Source organism: Pollicipes pollicipes, unplaced genomic scaffold (assembly GCF_011947565.3).
Source record: "Pollicipes pollicipes isolate AB1234 unplaced genomic scaffold, Ppol_2.1 Scaffold_5724;HRSCAF=6776_pilon_pilon_pilon, whole genome shotgun sequence".
NCBI classification, from domain to species: domain Eukaryota; kingdom Metazoa; phylum Arthropoda; class Thecostraca; order Pollicipedomorpha; family Pollicipedidae; genus Pollicipes; species Pollicipes pollicipes.
Genome location: NW_023596746.1, coordinates 49,817,133 through 49,839,798, shown reverse-complemented (window position 1 = coordinate 49,839,798; position 22,666 = coordinate 49,817,133). Strand labels below are relative to the sequence as shown.

At 53.9% G+C, this 22,666-nt stretch overlaps 1 protein-coding gene across 1 annotated transcript in view; it reads right to left on the bottom strand.

Annotated features, from left to right (window-relative positions):
• The window catches only part of S6kII (Ribosomal protein S6 kinase II), a gene marked incomplete in the record, with an annotated part of 223,434 nt that overhangs the window by 63,675 nt on the left and 137,093 nt on the right, over window positions 1–22,666 (bottom strand). The window contains 1 exon segment of the mRNA XM_037225913.1: window positions 5,379–5,496. Within this exon segment, the coding sequence (XP_037081808.1) occupies window positions 5,379–5,496 (118 nt within the window).

Here is a 22,666-nt window from a genome sequence, read left to right as displayed (position 1 = left end):
GCTCTTCTTCAAACTTACGCCTCTCTCCTGTCCCTTGGGTTTCGTCCGCCTCTTACCCAACCCCGGTTCGCCTCCTCCTCCAGCTGAGTCCGCCTCCTCCCCAACCCCAGTTCGCCTCCTCCTCCAGCTCAGTCCGCCTCCTCATCCAGCTGGGTCCGCCTCCTCCCCAGCTGGGTCCGCCTCCTCCCCCTGCTGGGTTCGCCTCTCCCCTAGCTGGCTCCGCCTCCTCCCTTGCCCATTCCGCTGCCTCCCCAGCTGAGACCACCTCCTCCCCAGGCTGGGTCCACCTGCTCCCCAGCTGGATCCACCTCCTCCCCAGCTCAGTCCGCTACCTCCCCAGCTGGGTCCACTCCTCCTCCCACCGGTCGGCGGCGCGCGTCGCCGGCCGACCGCTGATTGGACTCAGTTAGCGACGCCGCGCGGCGCTCACCAGATCAGATTGGGGCGGGCGACGACGCCCGCACGGACGCACGTGCACCGCCCGGCTGTCCAATCAGCCACGCTGGGCACGGCCCACGGGCTCGGCCAGCATCCGGCCGCCCACCGACACAATCAGCCGCCCGCGTCGGCCGCACCTGCACGAAGCGTGAAAGGAGCTGCGTGCCTAGCCGCGGGGCGACTAGGGGCTGCATACAGAGCTGCGAGGAGGCGGGGGGGGGGGGAGGGGGGGGGCAACGGAGCCGTGTAAGGAGCTGCGTGCCTAGCCGCGGGGCGACTAGGGGCTGCATACAGAGCTGCGAGGAGGCGGGGGGAGGGGGGGGGGGCAACGGAGCCGTGTAAGAAGCTGCGTGCCGAGCTGCGGCGCAGCGTGTGGGGATGTATAGGAGCTGGATAGAAGCTGCGTTGCGCACAAGGCCAAGTCATGAGCAGCGTACGGCACTGTATTTGGAACTGCTTATAGAGCTGTACAGCGCTGCATAAGGCGTTGGTAGCTGCGTGCGGAGTTTTAGCGGAGGCCGCGTACGGAAACGTGTCAGAAGCTGCGTACGTGCGAGCGCATGAAGCTGTGGTAGAGTTGCACATGGAGCTGTGTTGGTGGTTGTATTAGGAACAAGAGAGACACGCATGAGACCGCATTGGTAAGGGACTTCACTCTGAACCTTATTCCACTGAAGCACGGAAGGAACACCTCGAACAGCAGGGTCATCCGGCACAAATTGACCGCGGATAGGCGCACTTCAACGCAGTGCACCCTTCAAATTTGACGAGGGCGGGTCTATAAAGTAATTTTACGACCCAAAGCAAGGTTCTGCAAGTTTTAAAACCGTACGACGCATCGGCAAGAGACGAAGAGCAGATGGAAATACGCAATGGCGTCACGAACCTTATTTTCAGCTTGCTCTGGCGCAAACCGGTTACGGAACATCACGCTTGGGAAACGTGCATCGGAAAGGCGAACACCTATATTGTCTTGAAGCATGGATCAATGCAACATGAAAGGTCAACTACGTACACTGACCTCACTGGACCTGTGACCTCATTTTTTAGGAAAAAATATGGTGCCTTTGATTTCCTTTGAGCAGGTGCGTATTAGAAGACCGGGCCGGTGCTGGGTGACCGGGCGCGATCTGCTCGCTGCGTCGGAAATTGTCATCTACACCTTGAAACCACCCGGGACTCTGTAACAAGGTACCAATGAGGAACGCATTTTCATCGACCCTAAGTACCTGTCATTCATGCCGAGTCGGAGACAGAGAGCCAAATAATTATTTCCAACGACATGGTGTGTGGCAATCTAGCATCAGATCCAGAATAGCCGTTTATAGTGGATCGTAGCAAGTTGTGTTTCCGGTCATTCCTTCATGTCTTAGCCAATAATTTGTCATATTGATGTGACTGGAAACAGCAAAACGAAAGGTTCAAATCCTTGGTTGTTTGTTCTGTACCGTACGTTTTGTTACAACTAAGTCATTACAAGAAAATATTTTGGATGTTGGAACTCTTATGTTCATTGATGTGACTGCAACTGAGACATGTTTGCCCAGAGTTGATGACAACTGTAGCTTTTGCGCTCCTTCAGCGTTCGTGCGTTTTTTCCCCACTATATTCTAAACTTTGCTCCGTTCTATCCGCTGTCACATAGACGAGAAGTACGCCTATGAAAAAAGCATAAGGTTAAACTATGTGGATTACAAAACAAATCACAGGACTTTTCAAAGAAAGATAGTGTGCGCGCATATGCCAGGCAGATAAGCGTGATTGAAACTCACAATTGTGTACCTCTCCGTGTTGTGCCTCGCAGAGCATTGCACAAACTGCGTCCATAATTCACCTGTTCCCTTACCAGCAACATGCATATGCGCGGATGTGAACATATGTGACACCCGGACTTTATCCTCTTCTGAGCATTACATGTTTCCATACCCTCTCCGGGGTTTGACGGTACCCCCCCCCCCCCCCCACCCCCACCCCCACCCTTACACACACTTTGAAGCATGGGAATTTCCTATGGAAGGTCCTAAGGACGTGCAGCACACATTTAAGGCCCAAATTATCAGTATGGTGCCATATTTCGAGTAAGTTACATCTATTTTACATTGGGTTAGGGAGCAGTAGCTACAACAATGGCCTTGTTTTGCACTTGGTGGAAACTTATCAGCATGGGCAGCACCTGTTTCTGGTGAATGTATACGGCGGCCATTGAGTGGGTTTAACTATAGCTGATGATACAGAAAACTTTGCTGACTAGGTCACAAGCCGCCTTAAAAGCGTTGGTCGGCTGGTTATTTGGGCTTTAGGGCGCCCCAACTGCATGGTGATACAGCGCCCATTGATCCTGTTCTGGGCATTACTGCGCCCATGGGCGCCGTCCTGAGCCATGCCACGAATGAATGTATATTGCTCAGTCGCTTCTCGCTGAAGAGGGGCTTTCCAATGGTATTCTTAGATTACCTATTGTGCGAATAAAATAACAACTTTCTGGAAAGTCAGTGAATTATGGTCAAACGCTCCGGTACGGCTTTCGAGCCAGCACACGACTTTCCTCGTCTCTTCTTGAGCCGTTACCGTTCGAACAGCCCCCTCCAATGGCGAACAATTCATTCACGGACGCGGTGCCTTTGTCAACCCGGCAAATGAACTGAACGCATGTTCAGTATTTGTGCGGAATTATTTTGTACAAAGTACTGCATACAAATGCCACCAGTCATTCTTCACCCGATGAGCACACGCAGGCAGTTGACAGGCCAATCTCACCCTTTAAGTATTTGTATGGGCATATTAATAAAACTGTTCTACTACGAACGAACGTAAAATTGTCCAGATGTAAACATCATTATGTGCAATTGTTCCAAGGTACACCTTGGAGTCATGAGTCATGAATCAATTATGGATCGCTGGGTCATGATCCCGCGGTCCGGGCTCGCACTTCCTCATGATCCCGCGGTCCGGGCTCGCACTTCCTCATGATCCCGCGGTCCGGGCTCGCACTTCCTCATGATCCCGCGGTCCGGACTCGCACTTCCCCATGATCTCGCGGTCCGGGCTCGCACTTCCCCATGATCTTGCGGTCCGGGCTCGCACTTCCTCATGATCTCGCGGTCCGGGCTCGCACTTCCTCATGATCTCGCGGTCCGGGCTCGCACTTCCCCATGATCTCGCGGTCCGGGCTCGCACTTCCTCATGATCTCGCAGTCCGGGCTCGCACCTCCGCGGCTGAGCTCGACCCTGCTGCTGATCCGAAGCCTGTCTCCGTAGATTCTGTGGCTCAGACACGCCTGCTCGTTGACAGGATTGCACCAATATTCGAAACAGCGGATAGCTATGCTTTTCAGCAAGCCGTGTGCAATTTACCCCCAATTTCTACCAGACCCTTTAGAGAGTTCTCTAGTAACTATCGGTGATTTTGCGTACACTCCTGCTTGTTGATTGGTGCTTCGGGTCAAACGGCCCTACATGTGTCTTCAGTTTGGCACGGAAATTTTGCAAATTGTAAAAATTTAGCAAATTAAATGCTATTCATGGTGATGACAGATGGTTTGAACGACCCTCCCTGTGATATCGCTACGCAACGCAAACAGGTATTCTGTTCTTCTTCGACTAATTTCAACCGGTTCTTTTTAATGAGCATTTTGCTTGGAGGTACCAGCTGAAAGCAACAAAACTGCGCGTCTTCATTTCCTCAACCTCTCGGAAATGAGATTCTACACTCACTGACCCCCTCTTGGGCCCTGGCTTGGTTTACTTGGAGACGGTGTCGATTTGGATGCGTGCTGCATCGAATTCCATGTGTGCGGTCCCACGCGTGCTGCGCCGGCACACAAGGTGACTGCTTCGGCTCCAGGCTCTATAAGAAAATCAATAATGCAAATTTGCACCAGTTGTTCGTTTCTTCTTATGTTGAGCTCCAGCCAGGCTCCATACGGAAAACGAGAATGCAAATTTACACCAGTTGTTCGTTTCTTCTTATGTTGCGCTCCAGCTTAATATCATATAACAGTTATCGATATGCTGCGAGGACTTCGAGCGCACAACGCTGCTATCCATGCGACTCGTGATAGACAAGTACGGATGGTCGATTAATACGCACTCGTCATTCATACACTGTCCTCGAATTCCCGATGAACGTCTAAGTGACTTTGTGGCGGTACTGAGTAGCAAAAACTTTCCGCACACTTTACACTTCGTAAGCTGTTTTCACCTTATAACGAAAACACCTTATACTCCGCAAACTGTTTTCGCAACATCAAGTTGAAGAAAGGGGTTCGTGACGTCATTGCGTATTTTCATTCGCTCCTAGTTCCTAACTAGCAAGTCGTGCGGCCCTACAACTTGTAGAATTGTGTTTTGGCTGCATAATAAACCTAATGTAGATTAAAGTAGAATATACATAAGGTAGAATACGTAAGATGTAATTAACGCAAGCAGCATATAAAAATACATATAATGGAATTATAACTAATATGCAAATTTCGTAGAATTAAAACGTAGAATAACGTAAGACATATGTTCCTTAAATTTGAAGGGAGCACCGTGCTATCCTCCGGTCAATTTGTCGCGGAAGGACCCAACACTCAAATTAACACACACGAGTGCAAGACGCCGGCTACCTGGCTCTGGAGCGAGCAGGAATTTGGCAGGCACCCAGCATGCACGAGGAGTATCGGCCACACTCGCACCCGCATTCACATCCGCATCCGCATCCACCTCTGCATCCGCATCCGCATCCGCGTCCGCATCTGCATCCGCATCCGTATCCGTATCCGTATCCACATCCGTATCCGCATCCGCATCCGTAACCGCATCCTCATCCGCATCTACACCCGTACTCGCACTCAGTCAGCATCCGCGTCCAACAGCCGACGACAAACCACAGCCAAGTCACACCGCGTGCCCACATCCTCCACAGGACAGGCGACGGCCGGCGGGCCTCGACCTACCTTGGCGGCGGGGGAGACGGACGGCCAGGTGCCGGAGCTGAAGTCGGGCCGGCCTTCGCCTATCCGGCGCAGGATCGCCGCCGGACTGTCGTCCTCGCTGCTGGCGAACGGCGTCCTCCTGTCGGGCACGGCCGGCGCGCTGTCAGCGCCCATCAAGCCCGCGCCACACAGCAGCCAGTGCGAACGCTCAGGGGGCCGACGTACAAACGGCGACTTCTGTCGCTAAGCGAAGTGAACATAAGTTAATGCAGCACATCCACCCTATGTGCCGAGCATGTGCGAGCAGACACAGTCGTTAAGATCAAGTTGATGGGGCAATGGGGAGAAGCTTCGATACCAAACTGTTCACATGTACTATGCTGTGCGACTCATGGAAAGGACGACCTCTTGCTAGTAAGGACATTCAAGGCGTGTAACACTGACGTAACACACACCAAATACGATATGCATAATGGGCAACTGGCCTGCTGGCCTGTACCACCCCTAGCTTGGATGAAATGCGCATGCGCAGAACAGCATCTAGCATCTCGTACCTTGACCTCATCATCTTTTCGGTGGTCGCCTTCATGCAGCGATACACACACGCACGCACGCACGCACGCACGCACGCACGCACGCACGCACGCACGCACACACACACACACACACACACACACACACACACACACACACACACACACACACACACACACACACACACACACACACACACACACACACACACACACACACACACACATATATTTTTATTATATATATATATATATATATATATATATATATATATATATATATATATATATATATATATATATGGTTTTAAAGCGCAGCGACTGCAATCGTTAACTGCGCCCCACGATCGAACACCCTGGCTCCCAGTCAGCGCGAGCTAGCCTTTTGTTTGGGTGACCAGAGTAGCAGTCGCTTGCCAGCGGCCACAGGCGACAAACCGGAGCGGCCGGCTGGCGGAAACGCCCAACTTCCGGCAACATGGGCCGTCGCCGGCCCACTGTGGCCGTTTGTCCGCTTCGCTGTCGCGCCGCCGACGCGCTCACCGTGGCCAGACCGATTGACAACTCTCAACGGGAAAACACCGGCCGAGAAACGACGACAAAACCGGGCGGCCACGGCGAGCTGTGCCCGGCCGGCGCGGCTGCTCACCGTCCGCTGCACTGGTGCGACCGCGAGGGCCCGCAGAGCGTCCGAGGAGGGCGCCGAAGACAGAGCACGAATGAACAGCAATCACAATTTAGTGGTCAATAATGATGATGCTTGTAGTTGTATGGCGTACCGAAGTCGGAGTTCGTTTTCACCATAAGGAGCGTATAATTGACGATGAGTTGCAAAATTCGTCGTTCTTTGATTTCAATTGCTATCATGAAAATTGGGCCAAAGACGTTTAAATCTGCCAAGCTAACAACCCACACTTAAAGAGAATGCTCCGAATTTAAAGATATCGGAGCAAGCACCATGCGTCATGAAAAAAGCCCATATATAACTGTTGGTTCCAAATTTAAAGATATTGAAGCATTGAAGCAAACATCATGTCTCAAAAAATAAGCCCATATATAACTATTGGTATTTTATGAGTGGAAAAGACTGCTCTAGACAACACAACTTCTCTGTTAAGTCAGCACGCTCCTCAATGTGTCAGTGTTTGATTGTGTCATCGCACCTTGTACAACAATGACTGCTAGCCAATACAGTTGTTATATCTAGAAATAGCGCCCATGAACGCCAGATACGAGCGATTCGACAACTAAACCTTGCTTGGCCTTGATCGCAGCATGACTAATGGAAGGCCACATGATGACGTTATTATGGCGTCATGGATACCTGGGTGAGCTTGAAATGGTCTCCACGAAATAGTCTGCACATCGTCATGGGCGATTAGTTCAGAAACTAGAGGGGCTTGCGCAATAAGGACAGGGCTGTAAACAGCACCGCATGATCATCAAGATGGCTATTTCGGTTCAAAATCACGCTAATATGTGGAATACTATCTTTCAGGTCCGTCATGTATGAATTAGGTCTGAATGAGACCATCAGGTCTCGCACCATGAATTCGGCTGCCAAAGCGTGAGCCCGCGAGACAGTACTTTGGATACCCGGCAACACTCAGACCCCCACTGCCCGTCTGAGCACCACGGTGAACGAGTGAAGCGCTATTGGTTGGCCACCTGGTCCCACTGGCTGGCGGCTCTTGGCAAATCGGATAAAACGACAGCCGATTGGTCGACAGCGTTTCTTTCGTGGCGTCTCTGGGACGTTGTTCCGCGGTATCGGGGTATCCGGGACGTCATCCCGTTGTATCGGGGTATCGGGGGCATCGTCCCGTTGTATCGGGGTATCAGGGTATCGTCATCCCGTTGTATCGGGGTATCGGGGGCATCGTCCCGTTGTATCGGGGTATCGGGGACGTCGTCCCGTTGTATCCGGGTATCGGGGACGTCGTCCCGGAGTATCGGGGTATCGGGGACATCGTCCCGCAGTATCGGGGTATCGGGGACGTCGTCCCGTTGCATAGGGGTATCGGGGACATCGTCCTGTTTTGTTCCGTTCATCCCGCCCATTGTAGCATGACAACAATGAAATCTCGCACAGAAATAGAATGTCATACAAAGGGCAAAAACCACAACGAGAAAATGGAACTAGAGGATCCTGTGCAATATGCATTACCCCTAACACTAGGGGTAATGCATATTCACACAATAGGGGTAATGCATATTACAATAGCGTAACACCCTGAATCTCCAAATGCACTGCGTCCTTTATTCGTGGCGCGCGCCGAGTCTTTCCAAACGTCATATTCGGGAAGTTTGGAGACGCGTCCGTTCCCTGCATCTGACGCGCCTCCGACCAATCATCAGTCAGCGGCAGTTTCCGTACCACACCGCCGTCGCGTGGAGCCGGCTGCCCGCAGCCACCGTCCGCGCCCGCTGGCGCCGGAAATCCTTGATTATGTAAAATGATAACTCGTTCAATCGGATTTACTAGTGTTTATATGAACAGATCTCTGTGTGGTGTTTCTTTTTTCTACGGCTATGCGCAGAACAGCCACCACGTGGATGCACCTACAACAAAATCAATGCGAATGTTGATGTGAATGGGCATCTAAACCTCACAAATCGATTCTAGGGTCGGAGCCATGGTTCCCAGAATCCCAGTCTTGCGCGAACGACCCCATTTCAAATAGTGTCGAGCAGTCCTTTCGCGTCCGGGATCTTTTTCGCAATTTTGCCGATGCATTCTCGAACCCCAAATAGTTCCCAAATCTGAACAAAAATCCGAACGCCAAATTTGGAATTTTGTTAAAAAACTTAAAAATCAAGGATGTCTGCTTGCTGCATTTCCTTATATACATGGACTGGAAACACAAAGGACGAGTCATATACATAAATCGTTCTAAATGAAACAATATTGGATGCTTTATTTGCCAGAAACCCATCCGTAAATTATTGGCGCGAAACATGTACGCGGACCTGGCTGGTTCCTCTTCATTTCATAATTTCACGGAGCAACTGCATCTGACGCTGAGATACTTGACTTCTCATACTTCACCGCACATCTATATCAGCCCCACTAGCGCAGCATCTGACCATCGCCAATGACTTCGCAACAGCGTCGCCATCACTCCGGGTACGATCCTTGCAATGCAGGGGTTTTGTCTCCCATCTATTTTCCCCAAATCCACGTGTAATCCCCCTTGCCTCCTCACACCGCCCACCTCCCCCGGCGGGCGCCGATCGCGCCGTCTCCTCTCCCACGCCCCTGCAGGATGGCCAAAGCATGCCTCCTCCGTCTGGCAGAGGGGTAGGGGCGCGGGGGGACAGTAGGGAACTGCCGCCTCCTCCGTCTCTGTGAGGCGAGGCGCCAATTGTGGTTGGCGATCGCGTTCGTCGGAGGGCTACCATGACCGGGGTGGTGATCAGGCTGCCACGTGTCCGGAGACAGACTGCTGCTGCAGGCCGAGGCCGGTCCCGGTCCCGGCCCCGGCCCGCCGGCCAGCCCAGCCTCCGACCGGTTCTGGCAGCCCGGCGTGCGGGGGCGGACCGGAAACGACGGCGGGGTGGCCGTCTCGTCTCCCCTCCGGAGTGGTTGATATTGGGGGCGTGGTGGGGGGGGGGGGGGGCGCCAACGGAAATGGACAGTGCAGGCGCCCCCCCCCCCCCCCCCCACCTACACCGACACCTACACATACATGAACAGCTGATACCACACAGGCCCTGCTGACACCAGAAAGAAAGACAGCTAGCACCGAACAGACAGCTGATACCAGACAGGCCGTGACACTGGCTAACATGAAAAACGCCTGCTAACGCCGGGAAGGTCCATCTGATGCTTAACGAGTCCAGCTATTGTGCTAGATCGACACTGACATCAGACTGGTGAACACAACATACCAGCCCTGCTCACACCAGACACAGACAAGGATTGCTGCCAGGCTCTGCTCACACCAGACGAAGACGGAAGACGGCTGTCAGGTTCCGTTCACGCCAGACACAGACGGAGGACGGCTGCCAAACCCTGCTCACATCACACGCAGACAGAGGACGGCTGCCAGACCCTGCTCACGCCGGACACAGACGGCGGACGCCTGCCAGACCCTGCTCACGCCAGACACAGACGGAGGACGGCTGATAGACCCTGCTCACACCAGACACAGACGGGGGACGGCTGTCAGACCCTGCTCACACCAGACACAGACGGAGGACGGTTGAGAGACCTTGCTCACAATGGACGGCGGAGCCCGACAGCGTAACTCCCCAGTCGCAGTCAGTCATCGGGTGGCTTCCGAGTGGGAGTGCCGTTACAGGCCAGGGTAGCGACTCCATCCCTCCGGCGCACCCTGAACCTCCTCTCCCCCCCCCCCCCCCCCCCCCCCGCTTCACGCAATCCTGCGCCACCGAAGGGCAGCACGACAGGGTGCGGAGCAGTCAACCGCCACAGCCGCGCTGGCCCGGCGATCATGCCAAACCGACCACGTGCCAGGCTCTTCTGAGCAACGTCAGAGATCTGCAGCGCTCGGCCTTCGCCAATTTCTGTTTTCCTAGAAGACGTTTACTGTTAAACGCCCCACACATACGCCACAAGACCGCTAACGCCGCTTAGATGTCGGTCACCGGACGCAGCGGCCTCACCATCTGCCCCTGTGGAGCGACTTAAGGCGACTCTTGTCTCCTCCAACGCCAGGCTCTGCACCAATGGCCTGAAGGCCGGTGCCCGGAGAGCACAGCCGTTGACATTTGCAGCCGCCGAAGGCTGCGCCGCCCCGTCAACGTCAGAGCAGACCAGTGCGCGCATGTGACGTGCGGCTTCGGGCCGTCTGAAGCTGCGCCGCCCCGCAAACGTCAGAGCAGACCAGTGCGCGCATGTGACGTGCGGCTTCGGGCCGTCGGAGGCTGCGCCGCCCCGCCGACGTCAGAGCAGACCAGTGCGCGCATGTGACGTGCGGCTTCGGGCACCTGCTCCCACGCCAAGAGCCGCGGCTTAGCTTTCGACCCGCGCCTTGCGTGGAACGGAAATGGCCCTCCACTCATCAACACAAGGTTTGGTATACTCACTGGAGTAAGTCACGTCCGTAACCATCTACCAGCCAATGCCGCTGGGGCACTCGTGCACGCCTCGGCGCTCTCGTGTGCGATGGACTGCATGGCTGCTCACACAAAACAACACAGAAGCCATTCAAAACGTTTTTAACTCGGTTGCAAGTCGTTTTGAGCACGACCAGGTACAATACGTGGGGATGCAGTTGGGATGCTACCGACTTCCCGCCTGTGGTCCCGCGGAGCACTGAAGGCTCTTGCGCAGGGTCATCACAGCTGGCCAAGATACCACCAGGCGGCATGCCTCACCGGGTACATCAAAGGAGAACGCAAGAGTCACCATTGCGCTTGATTCTCTTCTGCGGAGACAAATTTCCGACTCCAACCCCCAACTTACTGCGATGACGCCGACTCTGACTCAGAGCAACACAGGATAATTACGAGACGACTCCGTATCTGTCCCACCTCCAAGTCCAAATCTGAACCAGTTCTGATTCGGAATCTACCCAGAATAGCTCCCAATGGTGTCGATTCCATAGCAAGAATTTCGACGGCAACGTGTTTTCGGTGGCACAAGGTCCGCATGGCATGCATTTTAAGAACAAGACAGCAGTGCAAGTAATACGTGCTCCACTTCCGTTCACGTATAACCATCCAAAACAATTTGCTCTAAGCCGACTCCGACTTACCCAAATCAGTCAGAGGAATTGTTTCCAACGTTGACTTAGAACACATTTTACTTTATTTCCGACCCAACTCATCCCGAACATCTCCGAGTCCGACCCATCAAATTTGAACGTGTGTCGCGCTGCGAGACTCACTGCCCTGTATCTCGTACCCATTTCGCTGGCGGCGGGCTGTTAATAGCAATACCTCTCTGTGAATGTTCCTCAAGGCTGTACGATGTAGCCGTCAACCGTCGGGATTCACGCAAAAGCTTCTTTGAGATTCCATAGGGTCCAATTTTCCGCTCGAGACATTTTCCCTGCCAGCCAGCGATTTCAGCGGTCGGGAACATGATTGACTTATGTCAGTGGCTGCAACTCAATCGAATCAGAGCGACTTCCGACCATTTTCAGTTTTCGCTCTATCGTGATCAGACACTATACCCCCGCAATCGTTATCAGACACAATACCCGCCAAAATCGTCACCAGACAGCATATCCGCGCCAATCGTCATCAGAAAGAAAATCCAGCACAATCGCAATCAGACACAATACTCGCCACAGTGTTAAACATGATGTGATTTCAAAGCTGGAAATGTTGGGCCCTACTGGGCCAGTTTACACCACATGTACTGGAGACAAGCACGTACTACATGGACGCAATATGCAGAGAGCCGGGAAAGCCAGCCCTCAACACAATTCACACCCGGAACACCCTACGTGTACCCGACCGTCAGTCGTTTCGCCCGCCCCAACGTCATTGCAAGTGTCTAACGACAGCTTTGCGCAGTGCAACGACGGCGCCAGGATGCGAAACGCCTCCTTCGCTGGACTACAATGGGCGATTTCCGCGGAAGCTAATAAGGTTACCTCCGGCCGAGGGAGTGCCCACGCAGAGCGTCCGGCGCCGCTGGTCGGCCGCGCCGACCGCGGCCAAACACAAACAACGCCGGTCCGGCCGAGCCAGAACGGGCCGGGCCGGCCGGCACGCGCCAAACGAGCGAGGCTTCAACGACAGCGGCGCCGACGAGCCGGCAGGGACGTGCTTCAAAAAGCGGGAGACAAACCTGAGCCCCGAGTGATTGGCGCTGAGGCCGCCTTCAGATTGTCAGCGGCCCGGTTGATCGACCACCGCCTGTTGACGCGGCCGGCGGTGAAAACCACGCGTGCTTGCGGCTTTTGAACCATCTGGACGCCACGCTGACAAACAGGAGGGGGCTGAGGTACTATACAAGCACATCTCTCGTTATTACAAACGCGCCTAGATGCACGCCCTGGCGTCCGGATTGAGGAATTCTCTTGCATTGCCTATCTTATTACTGTGCTTGTTTGCTGTGTTTCCAGGGCGGTGCTCGGTCGTTGGTGCTTCAAAAATTCATCGGTTCGTAGTACATTTAACGGGACAAGAAAAGAAACGGTTCAACTTGAGCAGTCGGGCATTCTAAATATGAAACGCAAAGGATGGTACCAGAATAGATGACGCATCAAATCGGTTAAGATAAATATTATCTTACTTAGATTACCCGTCCTTAGCTGCACTGGCAATTAAAGACCATGTCTGCGCCATACCCAAGATTTTTCGAGAACAAGATTCTTTCAAGTAAGGTTATATGTTTTTTAGGTTTATGGTTAAGGTTTCTTTCAAGTAAGGTTTGATTTTAGTTTGGAAGTATGTCTTTAAGATGGTGTAGGAGTTTCTGGCCGCACCAAGCTACATACAGGGTACAAACTGAGCGTTTTCAAATACTCACTTGCGAGGGTGTAAATTTTTGCACAAGCTGCGTTGCGGAACAAGTTTCAAGGACGTTCTTGCACATCACCAGTCGACCTTTACCACAGAGGCAGTCAGTCCTTGCAGAAAATCCACTCAACATTTAGTAATTTTGGGAGAAAGGTCCTTTTTGAAACACTGCTGATTAGTAGGTTAGCAGCGGTCGTACCAGTGGTTGGCCAGATATGTGCAGATTGCCAACGTGTGCAGACGTCTATTGGTTGGCCAAAATACATCTGTTACATGTTTTGGGCATCCTGGTTGGCCAATGTATGTAGATGTCGCATAATAAACACTGAGGTTGGGGGCTGGGGGTCATATCACCGTGCTACTGTGCATCGTTATGTGCCTTATTGTTCTTTTCTCCGAAAAACCATTACCAGCTTGTGTACCTTTGAGTGAAAAGAACTCGACCATTATTGCGGAGTTTGTAGAGACCTGAACACGTCAAATTATTTCAGTGATCCACCGAAACCACAGCAACGGTTATCTATTGTGCAGGACATCTTCCAAGGAAGGAGCAAGTCATAAGATTCCTGCAGTCGCAGCATACTGCTTGCTAAGGGAGTTAACTCCCATACAACCATCCCGGGATCGCGGACTGAAACCAGCCCCGTCCTCGGATCACATCTGGCTCGATCACGGGATCTCACAAGTCAAGAAAGAACGCAATAACCTACAGGTGTGCCTGATGAAGGGCCTGTCACTTGCTATCAATTATAAGATTGATAACAACAATAATAACTACATACATAAGACAAAAGTATTAGCCTTATTCCTCGGAGAAAGAGTTGGGAGAGTGGACGTATAGTCGGGTTGACATCTCAGCAACATGTTTTTATCGAAACAAAATCAGAAGTCAGTTAGTTTTGCTACCGTTTCGAGAAATGATTAGCTCCTGCTTTTATTTTTATATACTTTTGTTATATGACTTAAACATTCTTAACAACTTGTTTAATTAATATATTATTTAAATAATATACAATTGTATATTACAGACAGCATAAAAAGGCATAATTCATATTTTGGGGAAATGTAATTACCTATTGTTTTAACATAATTTCAATTACATTAAAATAACTTACTTCTATTGTTTCGATAAATGCATGCTGCCGAAATACCAACCTAACTATACTATATCTCCATTCTCCCAGTTTTTCTCCGGGGAATAAGGCTAATACTACTGCTATCTATGCATCTAAATAATGTTCCTCGCTGACACACTGAACAACTAAATTAAACAACCATTTAAAGACAATGGGTGCGCCGAGTTAAGTATTCGCCCCAGAGAATATGTGCAGAGTTTTCATTACGCCAGTGTCGCGCGGAGCCTTTGTGGAATACCGGGACTGGAGACATCCCTACGGCAACTCTACTCCCTACAGCACCCGCTTTCTAAGCTGTTCTAAGCTAGAGGCCCAATATTTCGCCACTTGATTGGAAAAGGGTTAACAACATGCCCCTCAAGTGTAGTGAAGGAAGCGCGATGGCTTCTAAGAGGCATGGTCCCAACTGTTACGATAGCTGTAGAAATCGGGCTACCTTCGGCGAATGCCTTTCAAGGACACGTTACCCGAGGTTTGGTAGTAGCCCATGACCTTGCGACCAAGGGGAGGACCTATAATTAAAGGCTGCAAAGCTGGTAACAGCACCATAAGTGTAGCTTTCAGTGCGGATGATCGCCATTTTCCCCATGAACCACAGCGCTGAAAAGTTTTGAAAGCTTAGCAAATGGTCAATGAAACTAAGTACAGACTAAACACCCTGACAAGGAAACGACTGTTTTCACGCAATTTCATCGACGTCCAATAGCTTAGCCACGTGTGGCTAAGAATATGCTTATCATATGAGACGAGACTCTTTATAGCCATTTTTCTTCGGTCTGTCTCTTTGGTTCACCCAAATCTAGGCGAATACTAGGCCTGGCGATCAGCCGGGTGGATCGGTTGAGAGCGCTGGATGCTGGCTGCGCAATTATTGTTAACACCGTTGCTGCGTGGAGTATAGCGACTCTGACGATCACTTAGGTCAAGAATCATTCATCGTGGATCATGTTTAGTTGTATAAACTCTGCAAGTACTGTACGCCTATGAACAGGGACGCGGTCAGGATACTTGAGATGATTTTACCGCGTCTCCGTCAGACGTGTCACCAATTCATTTGTTTAAGGTTCGAAAAGTTTCGGCAGAAACATATCTGTTGCCATGCCTGCCCATCAAAGCGTGAACTTGCTTGTGCAGACACGAACGATTTTACCAAAATGTACGCATTTTCAGCAAAGCTTTAAAACGCTTCGCACCGTAACGCTTCGTGAAAACGACCAATGTCTTCAGCTGACAGCGTGCGCTGAATCCGGTTCGAGATGTCCGACTAGATGTACATTTTAGGTGCACTTACACAACTGACAACATGGTATATGGCTGATTGGGGATGCATCACAATCTAAACAAAATACCACTCAATTCATGCAGCATCAGCCGGTATCCTAAATGTAGCATTCATTACTGGGATTGTTTATCGTTGCTGGTGACGTAATGCCGTGGGCAGGTGTAGCCGTTTACAAATAATGACTGAACTTCTCTTACTGGCGGAATGAATAGGTTTGGTGCATGACTTTTTCGCTGGCAAATACGGCACACAACTTTGATCTAATGCAGGGTGTCCCGCTATCTTGTGATTGCGAATTTAACAATCCCACAAAGTTACCGGGACGGCCACCTCACGAGCGCGCATTCTGTACGCTGAGCCGATTTGTCCTACGCTGAGCCGCATTACGTACACTGGGCGCCGCCTTCATCACGCTGCCTCAGCGCCTACGAGCGTGCCGCGGACACAAGACAGCGCTGACTGGCGGCGCCGCCTCCTCCGATTTCACGGGTCCGACGCTGGCTGCTCGGTGTTTGTTTCCGCCTGGCGCGAGCTCGGCTGACGCCCTGCCAGTTTCGCCTCCCACGCGCCTCCAAATCAATTCTCTTCGGAGGCACCACCCTCGAGCGAGTCGCTCCGTGCTCAATTGTTGATATGCTCACACACACATTACTGGTTGGGTGAAACAAAACCTTGGGATTTAATCAAGTTCGCACATCTTTGAGTGGCACGAAGCGTAGCAGGGACAACGGAAGATCACTGAAGCACATTGTACTTGGGTACACATTTCCATACATGCTGTTGCACGCGTTTCGAATATTTTAGTTGAACGTTCGTTACGCATGGTTTTTGACATTATTTCTGTTGAGCTAGGTGCAAAAATATGTCACAAAAGTGCTTCCAGAAACTTCGAACGCCAGGAATTGACTTGATTCTGGTTCACTTTAAGTCAACTATAGAATCGAAATAAATAAATAGGGCTCGAGCTAAGCCGAACCATATTACTCTAACGTGAGTTTATTAGATTACGACCGCGTCTGGTATGTTGACAGCCTGCACGTGAGATAAACTAAACACATTCCATATGCCGCATTCTTGCTTTGCTCAGGTACACAACCAAACATTATTCAACGATATGCAGCAGACAAAGTTAAAGATCAAGTTGTCCGCACGCTCGGCTTGATAATATTGATTCTAAGCTGAGGACCACCTCATCAGGTCAGAATCTTGGTCACTCAAATCCTGCTTAAGCGGCCTCGAACACGCTGCTGAGTCGACATCGGAAATCGAATCTGTTTTGAAACGGAATCAAACACACCTCTATCGGACGTTGACAACTGCCAAGGGCGTACACAATGTACAATTTTCAGGAACCGTCTTTGTTTCATTGAAATTACATCGACATTTGATGCAGGAGAGCACGTGACAATTTCTCCAGCTGGCTTCCATGAATGTAAAAGCACGTTATGGAAGGCGAAGCATATACATACGAACTAACCCCAAAAACATGTCAGGTACCAATTCCCAAACATCCTCCGCAAGAGTGCCAAGTGCATTTCAGACGCAAGGATCCTCCATAAACTTCCCATTCACGCCACTTAGCTCCGTCTACTAAGGTATTTGCATTGACTCTGAAAGGCGCGAGTCCCTCCAGGATACACAAACGTCTGTCCAGATAGTCGTTCGTAAGACACTGCAGTGAAGCCCTCAACCGAAATGGGATATTTTCTGCGAACACTAATGCCCACACGTTTCGTCGAGTGCGGTGACAGAACGGCTTGTCACTTGACCTCCCCGAAACCATCCCATCGGCTAAGTGATTCGCGGAAGTCTGCCGCGCCGGCCGCCTCGTCACCCAGCCCGAGCTGGCTGCCAGAGCGCGTCGCCAGGCGGTTGCTTCGACTTGGGCAGCCCGGCGACGGCGTCTGCCCCCGCCGCCCCCACTCTGGCAATCCGGCCACGGCGCCTGCCCCCCCCCCCCCCCTGCCCGCCTCGGGCAGCCCAACGACGGCGTCTGCCCCCGCCGCCCCCACTCTGGCAATCCGGCCACGGCGCCTGCCCCCGCTGCCCCGACTCGGGCACCCCGGTGACGGCGTCTGCCCCCGCCGCCCCGCCCCGGGCACTCCGGCGACGGCGTGTGCCCCCGCCGCCCCGCCCCGGGCACTCCGGTGACGGCGTCTGCCCCCGCCGCCCCGCCCCGGGCACTCCGGCGACGGCGTGTGCCCCCGCCGCCCCGACTCGGGCACCCCGGTGACGGTGTCTGCCCCCGCCGCCCCGCCTGGGGCACTCCGGGACGGCGTCTGCCCCGCAGCCCGGACCAGTCACGCCGCCATGCCGTGCCGCGCGCCGCCTGCCGCCGAGACGGACCTCTCACAGTGCGGCACCGGCTCACCGGGGTAGCCCGACCTAAGGCTCTGCCGTCGTCGGCCGGGCGACAGGCGCCTTGGAAACAGACGCCACGCCGCCGGTCGCTGTCTGCCGGCGGCGCAATACCGGCAGGTCAGACGTAAGCAGTTGCCCCGTAACCAACAGTACTAAGACCAGGAGTCCAACGCAACAGAGCTTTACCGTTGTCTGGTGACCCGACAACTGACTACCAACACCGAGGAAGATTTACAACTAGGAGAAGGTTTCTCTAGCAATACAACTGTCTGTCCCGATACTTAGCTTAGTATATGACTTAAAACACCGCTGCTATGAAATGGGCTGACGGGAATGACCTGACGGAAAAACGACAGACAAGGCATAACACTTTACTGAAACCAATGCATTGATCAGCTTCATCTCATTGAAATTATAGCAACAACGTGATGACCATAACAATGCCGCACCGAGTGCAGATGTAGTCACACATGATATCAAATTCGCACCTCAATTTGCAGAAATGTGTTCACGGCCATTGAAGTGGATACCGATAGGAATCGAGCATAACTTGAACGAAGCGGAGCTTGTTGCCCCCGGCGTGACATTGCTCAACAAACAGCGTTTCTGCTGTGGAAACCCTGATGGCCGCTGATGCCACACAATGTTCCGAGGAAACAGCTTTGCGTTCGCCCAAGTCGACGCAATTACCGTCTATCTGACGAGCTGCGACGCAGTGGTATAATTCACGCTGAGCGCGGTCTGTCAGGAGGGTGCATACGATGTCGGGAAAACATTTTGCTGAGCGCAGTCTGTCAGGGGGATGTATATGGCGTAGGGCTGCAGCATACTTGTGCACCGTGGTCTCGTGACAGTTCTGGGCTGCGTCATACCTGTGCACTGTGGTCTCGTGACAGTTCTGGGCTGCGTCATACTTGTGCACTGTGGTCTGTGACAGTTCTGCAGAAACCTCAACTCCCAACAGCTCTGGCTTTCGTAGAAAGGGAGCTTGTACACTTGCCATTCTGTATTTCCCGCAGCCTGCCATAAAAAGCGATGCCACATAAAACGGTGTCCAGTAACCAGCGACTCCTGTCCACGAAAGGCAGCATCTCTACGCCCCATAACCTCCTAGTGGATCTAGTTCCCTATTCGTCTCGGCACAAACTGGGTCCTGATCTAAGGATGGAGGCTCCCGTTGCGTAACGAGGATGACGTTCGCACTCGTACCGTCATGTGTAACCAGGGATGCGGCCAGCCGAAGAGCGAAGACGCCGAGTGGCAGCATTTCCACTCCGAGTGGCAGGGCCTTGTACACACAGAGGTGTGCAATGAAGGGGGCAAGCAGACCAGCTTATCGTTCTGTTTTGCGTTCCTCTTCTAAGGTAGACGTTTATACCACGCATGCACCTAGCAGTCCGGCAGGTAAGTGAACACATCCCACCGACACCACTGGAAATGGCCAAGTTCTGTCGACATGATGGGTCGTGCCGGCGGCAGGTCACTGCAGGTTACTCCTGTGAACGTCCGTCGCCAGACGCGTGGTCAAGCAGCTGCAGATCAATGCACATCTCGCAAGCGATCCAAGGCGTATATGAAAGGTGAGATAATAACGTCTCATTTGAAAATCAACACCGGCCGGTGGCGAGCACAATATTATACGAACAGAAACGCATCGCAAATAGAAGCAAAAAACCCGCTGCAGAATTATTCAAACGGCCCTTGGAAATCGCATGCATCTAGGATTTGATTACAGTCATAAGTTTATAAATCCACTTAGTGCCGGGATCAGCAGGACCACGCCCATGTTAGACCAGGTCAGATCCGGCCGGGTTATACCCAGCCGCACCATCTCGGGTCGCTCAACTCAAAACGGCCCGCTAAGTCCAGAACAAGCAGGTCTCGGTCTAAAGCACACACAAGCCTTCAGCTCAGTCCGCCGGCCCGCAAGCAAACCAATAACACGTCGGCCAGCGCCCACGTGCCGCCCCACCGAGCACACCAGGCTTAGGCGTGACCGCTGCCGCGCCGCCGGCTCTCCGGACCAGGCTGCAATAGCCGGCCACAGCACAAACACGACCGGAACGCGTCCCAGTCGCGCCACAATCCCGGCCCAGAGCCGCGAGCCGAGCCGGCCGCCCCGCTATCAGGCGAGCGCGCGCGCGGCCGTGTTTACCGAACGGCCAGCGCCGCCTGTCGGTCGGCGGGCGAGGCTGGCCGGCCGGGCACCTGGCCGCCCCGGCTGAATAATGCAGGCGCGGGACGGCCGACTGCGCCACTTCCGAACGGCGCGGCCGTGGCCATGCGGGCACGCGTCGCCGCCGCCGGCGACGGCACGCCGTTCAAAGCTCAAGCCCGCCCGCGACGCCGGCCCTGTGTTTGGGAGGGAGCCGGGGCTGGGGCGTCAGCCGGCCGACACGGAGATCCGCCGAGGCCCGGCCGCGGCGGCGGGACGCTGTGGCTCCGACTCGGCGGAACGGCCCGCGGCCCATCCCCGTCGCCCTACAGCAAGACCTCCCTTCAGCGCAGCCCACACTAGGTGTCACAACTCTTCCAGTTGACAGAAGAGGCGACTCCCATCACCAGCGGGCTCTTGACGTGTTCTGACATGCGACGCCCACAGCGCACGGCGACAACGAGTGGCCTACATCTCAAGGCTTTTCAAGTAGTCCGAACCTTTTCACTTCATGTATTTCTGGGATCAGCCCCCACGCCACGCAGTGCCAATTTCGCGATCCGGACCCCACCATCCGATCGTGAAAATCACAGTCAACGGCATCACTTTGTGGCGAAAGTTGAACTTGCCACAGGGCTCAGGGCCCGGTCCGTCCAGGCTTCGTAACGTCACCTGGCCTTAAGCGTGGCTAATTCACCGTGGCACGCCATCCTAGGCAGTGGAGGTAGCGGGTGCCTCAAGCGGCTCGATCCGACCCCGCCACAGGTGTGTGTCAGAATGCAGGTGCTCTAACCAACTGATATACCACGAAAGTAATTAAAAGCCCTTCGATATAAAATCTAAGAACCCCACCGCCTTCAGGACCCACCGCCCGACTGCGACTCTCCCCAGAGGACCCCGCAGGACTGACCACTCTCCCAGAGGACCACCACCGGGACTAGACGACTCTCCCCAGAGGACCCACCGCAGGACTGACCAACTCTCCCCAGAGGGACCACCAGCAGGGACTGAACCACCTCTCCCCAGAGGACCACCACGCTAGGACTGACCACCTCTCCCAGAGGACCAACCACCGCAGGACTGACCACTCTCCCCAGAGGACCACACACCGCCAGGACTGACCACTAACATCACCCAGAGGAACACCACCGGGACTGACCACTCTCCCAGAGGACCCACCAGCAGGAACTGACCACTCTCCCCAGAGGACCACCAACCAGGAACTGACCACTCCTCCCCAGAGGACCACCACCACCGGGACTTGACCACTCTCCCCAGAGGACCACCACCGGACTGACCACTCTCCCCAGAGGACACCACCCGGACTTGACCACTCTCCCCAGAGGACAACCACCGGGACTGACCACTCTCCCAGAGGACCACCACCGGGACTGACCACTCTCCCCAGAGGACCACCACCGGGACTGACCACTCTCCCCAGAGGACCACCGCAGGACTGACCACTCTCCCCAGAGGACCACCACCCGAGGACTGACCACTCTCCCCAGAGGACCACCACCGGGACTGACCACTCTCCCCAGAGGACCACCACCGGGACTGACCACTCTCCCCAGAGGACCACCACCGGACTGACCACTCTCCCCAGAGGACCACCGCCGGGACTGACCACTCTCCCCAGAGGACCACCGCAGGACTGACCACTCTCCCCAGAGGACCACCACCGGGACTGACCACTCTCCCCCAGAGGACCACCGCAGGACTGACCACATCTCCCCAGAGGACCACCACCGGACTGACCACTCTCCCCAGAGGACCACCACCGGGACTGACCACTCTCCCCAGAGGACCACCGCAGGACTGACCACTCTCCCCAGAGGACCACCACCAGGACTGACCACTCTCCCCAGAGGACCACCACCGGGACTGACCACTCTCCCCAGAGGACCACCACCGGGACTGACCACTCTCCCCAGAGGACCACCACCGGGACTGACCACTCTCCCCAGAGGACCACCACCGGGACTGACCACTCTCCCCAGAGGACCACCACCGGGACTGACCACTCTCCCCAGAGGACCACCACCGGGACTGACCACTCTCCCCAGAGGACCACCACCGGGACTGACCACTCTCCCCAGAGGACCACCACCGGGACTGACCACTCTCCCCAGAGGACCACCGCAGGACTGACCACTCTCCCCAGAGGACCACCGCAGGACTGACCACTCTCCCCGGAGGGCCACCACCGGGACTGACCACTCTCTCCAGAGGACCACCGCAGGACTGACCACTCTCCCCAGAGGACCACCGTGGGACTGACCACTCTTCCCAGAGGACCACCGCAGGACTGACCACTCTCTCCAGAGGACCACCACCGGGACTGACCACTCTCCCCAGAGGACCACCACCGGGACTGACCACTCTCCCCAGAGGACCACCAC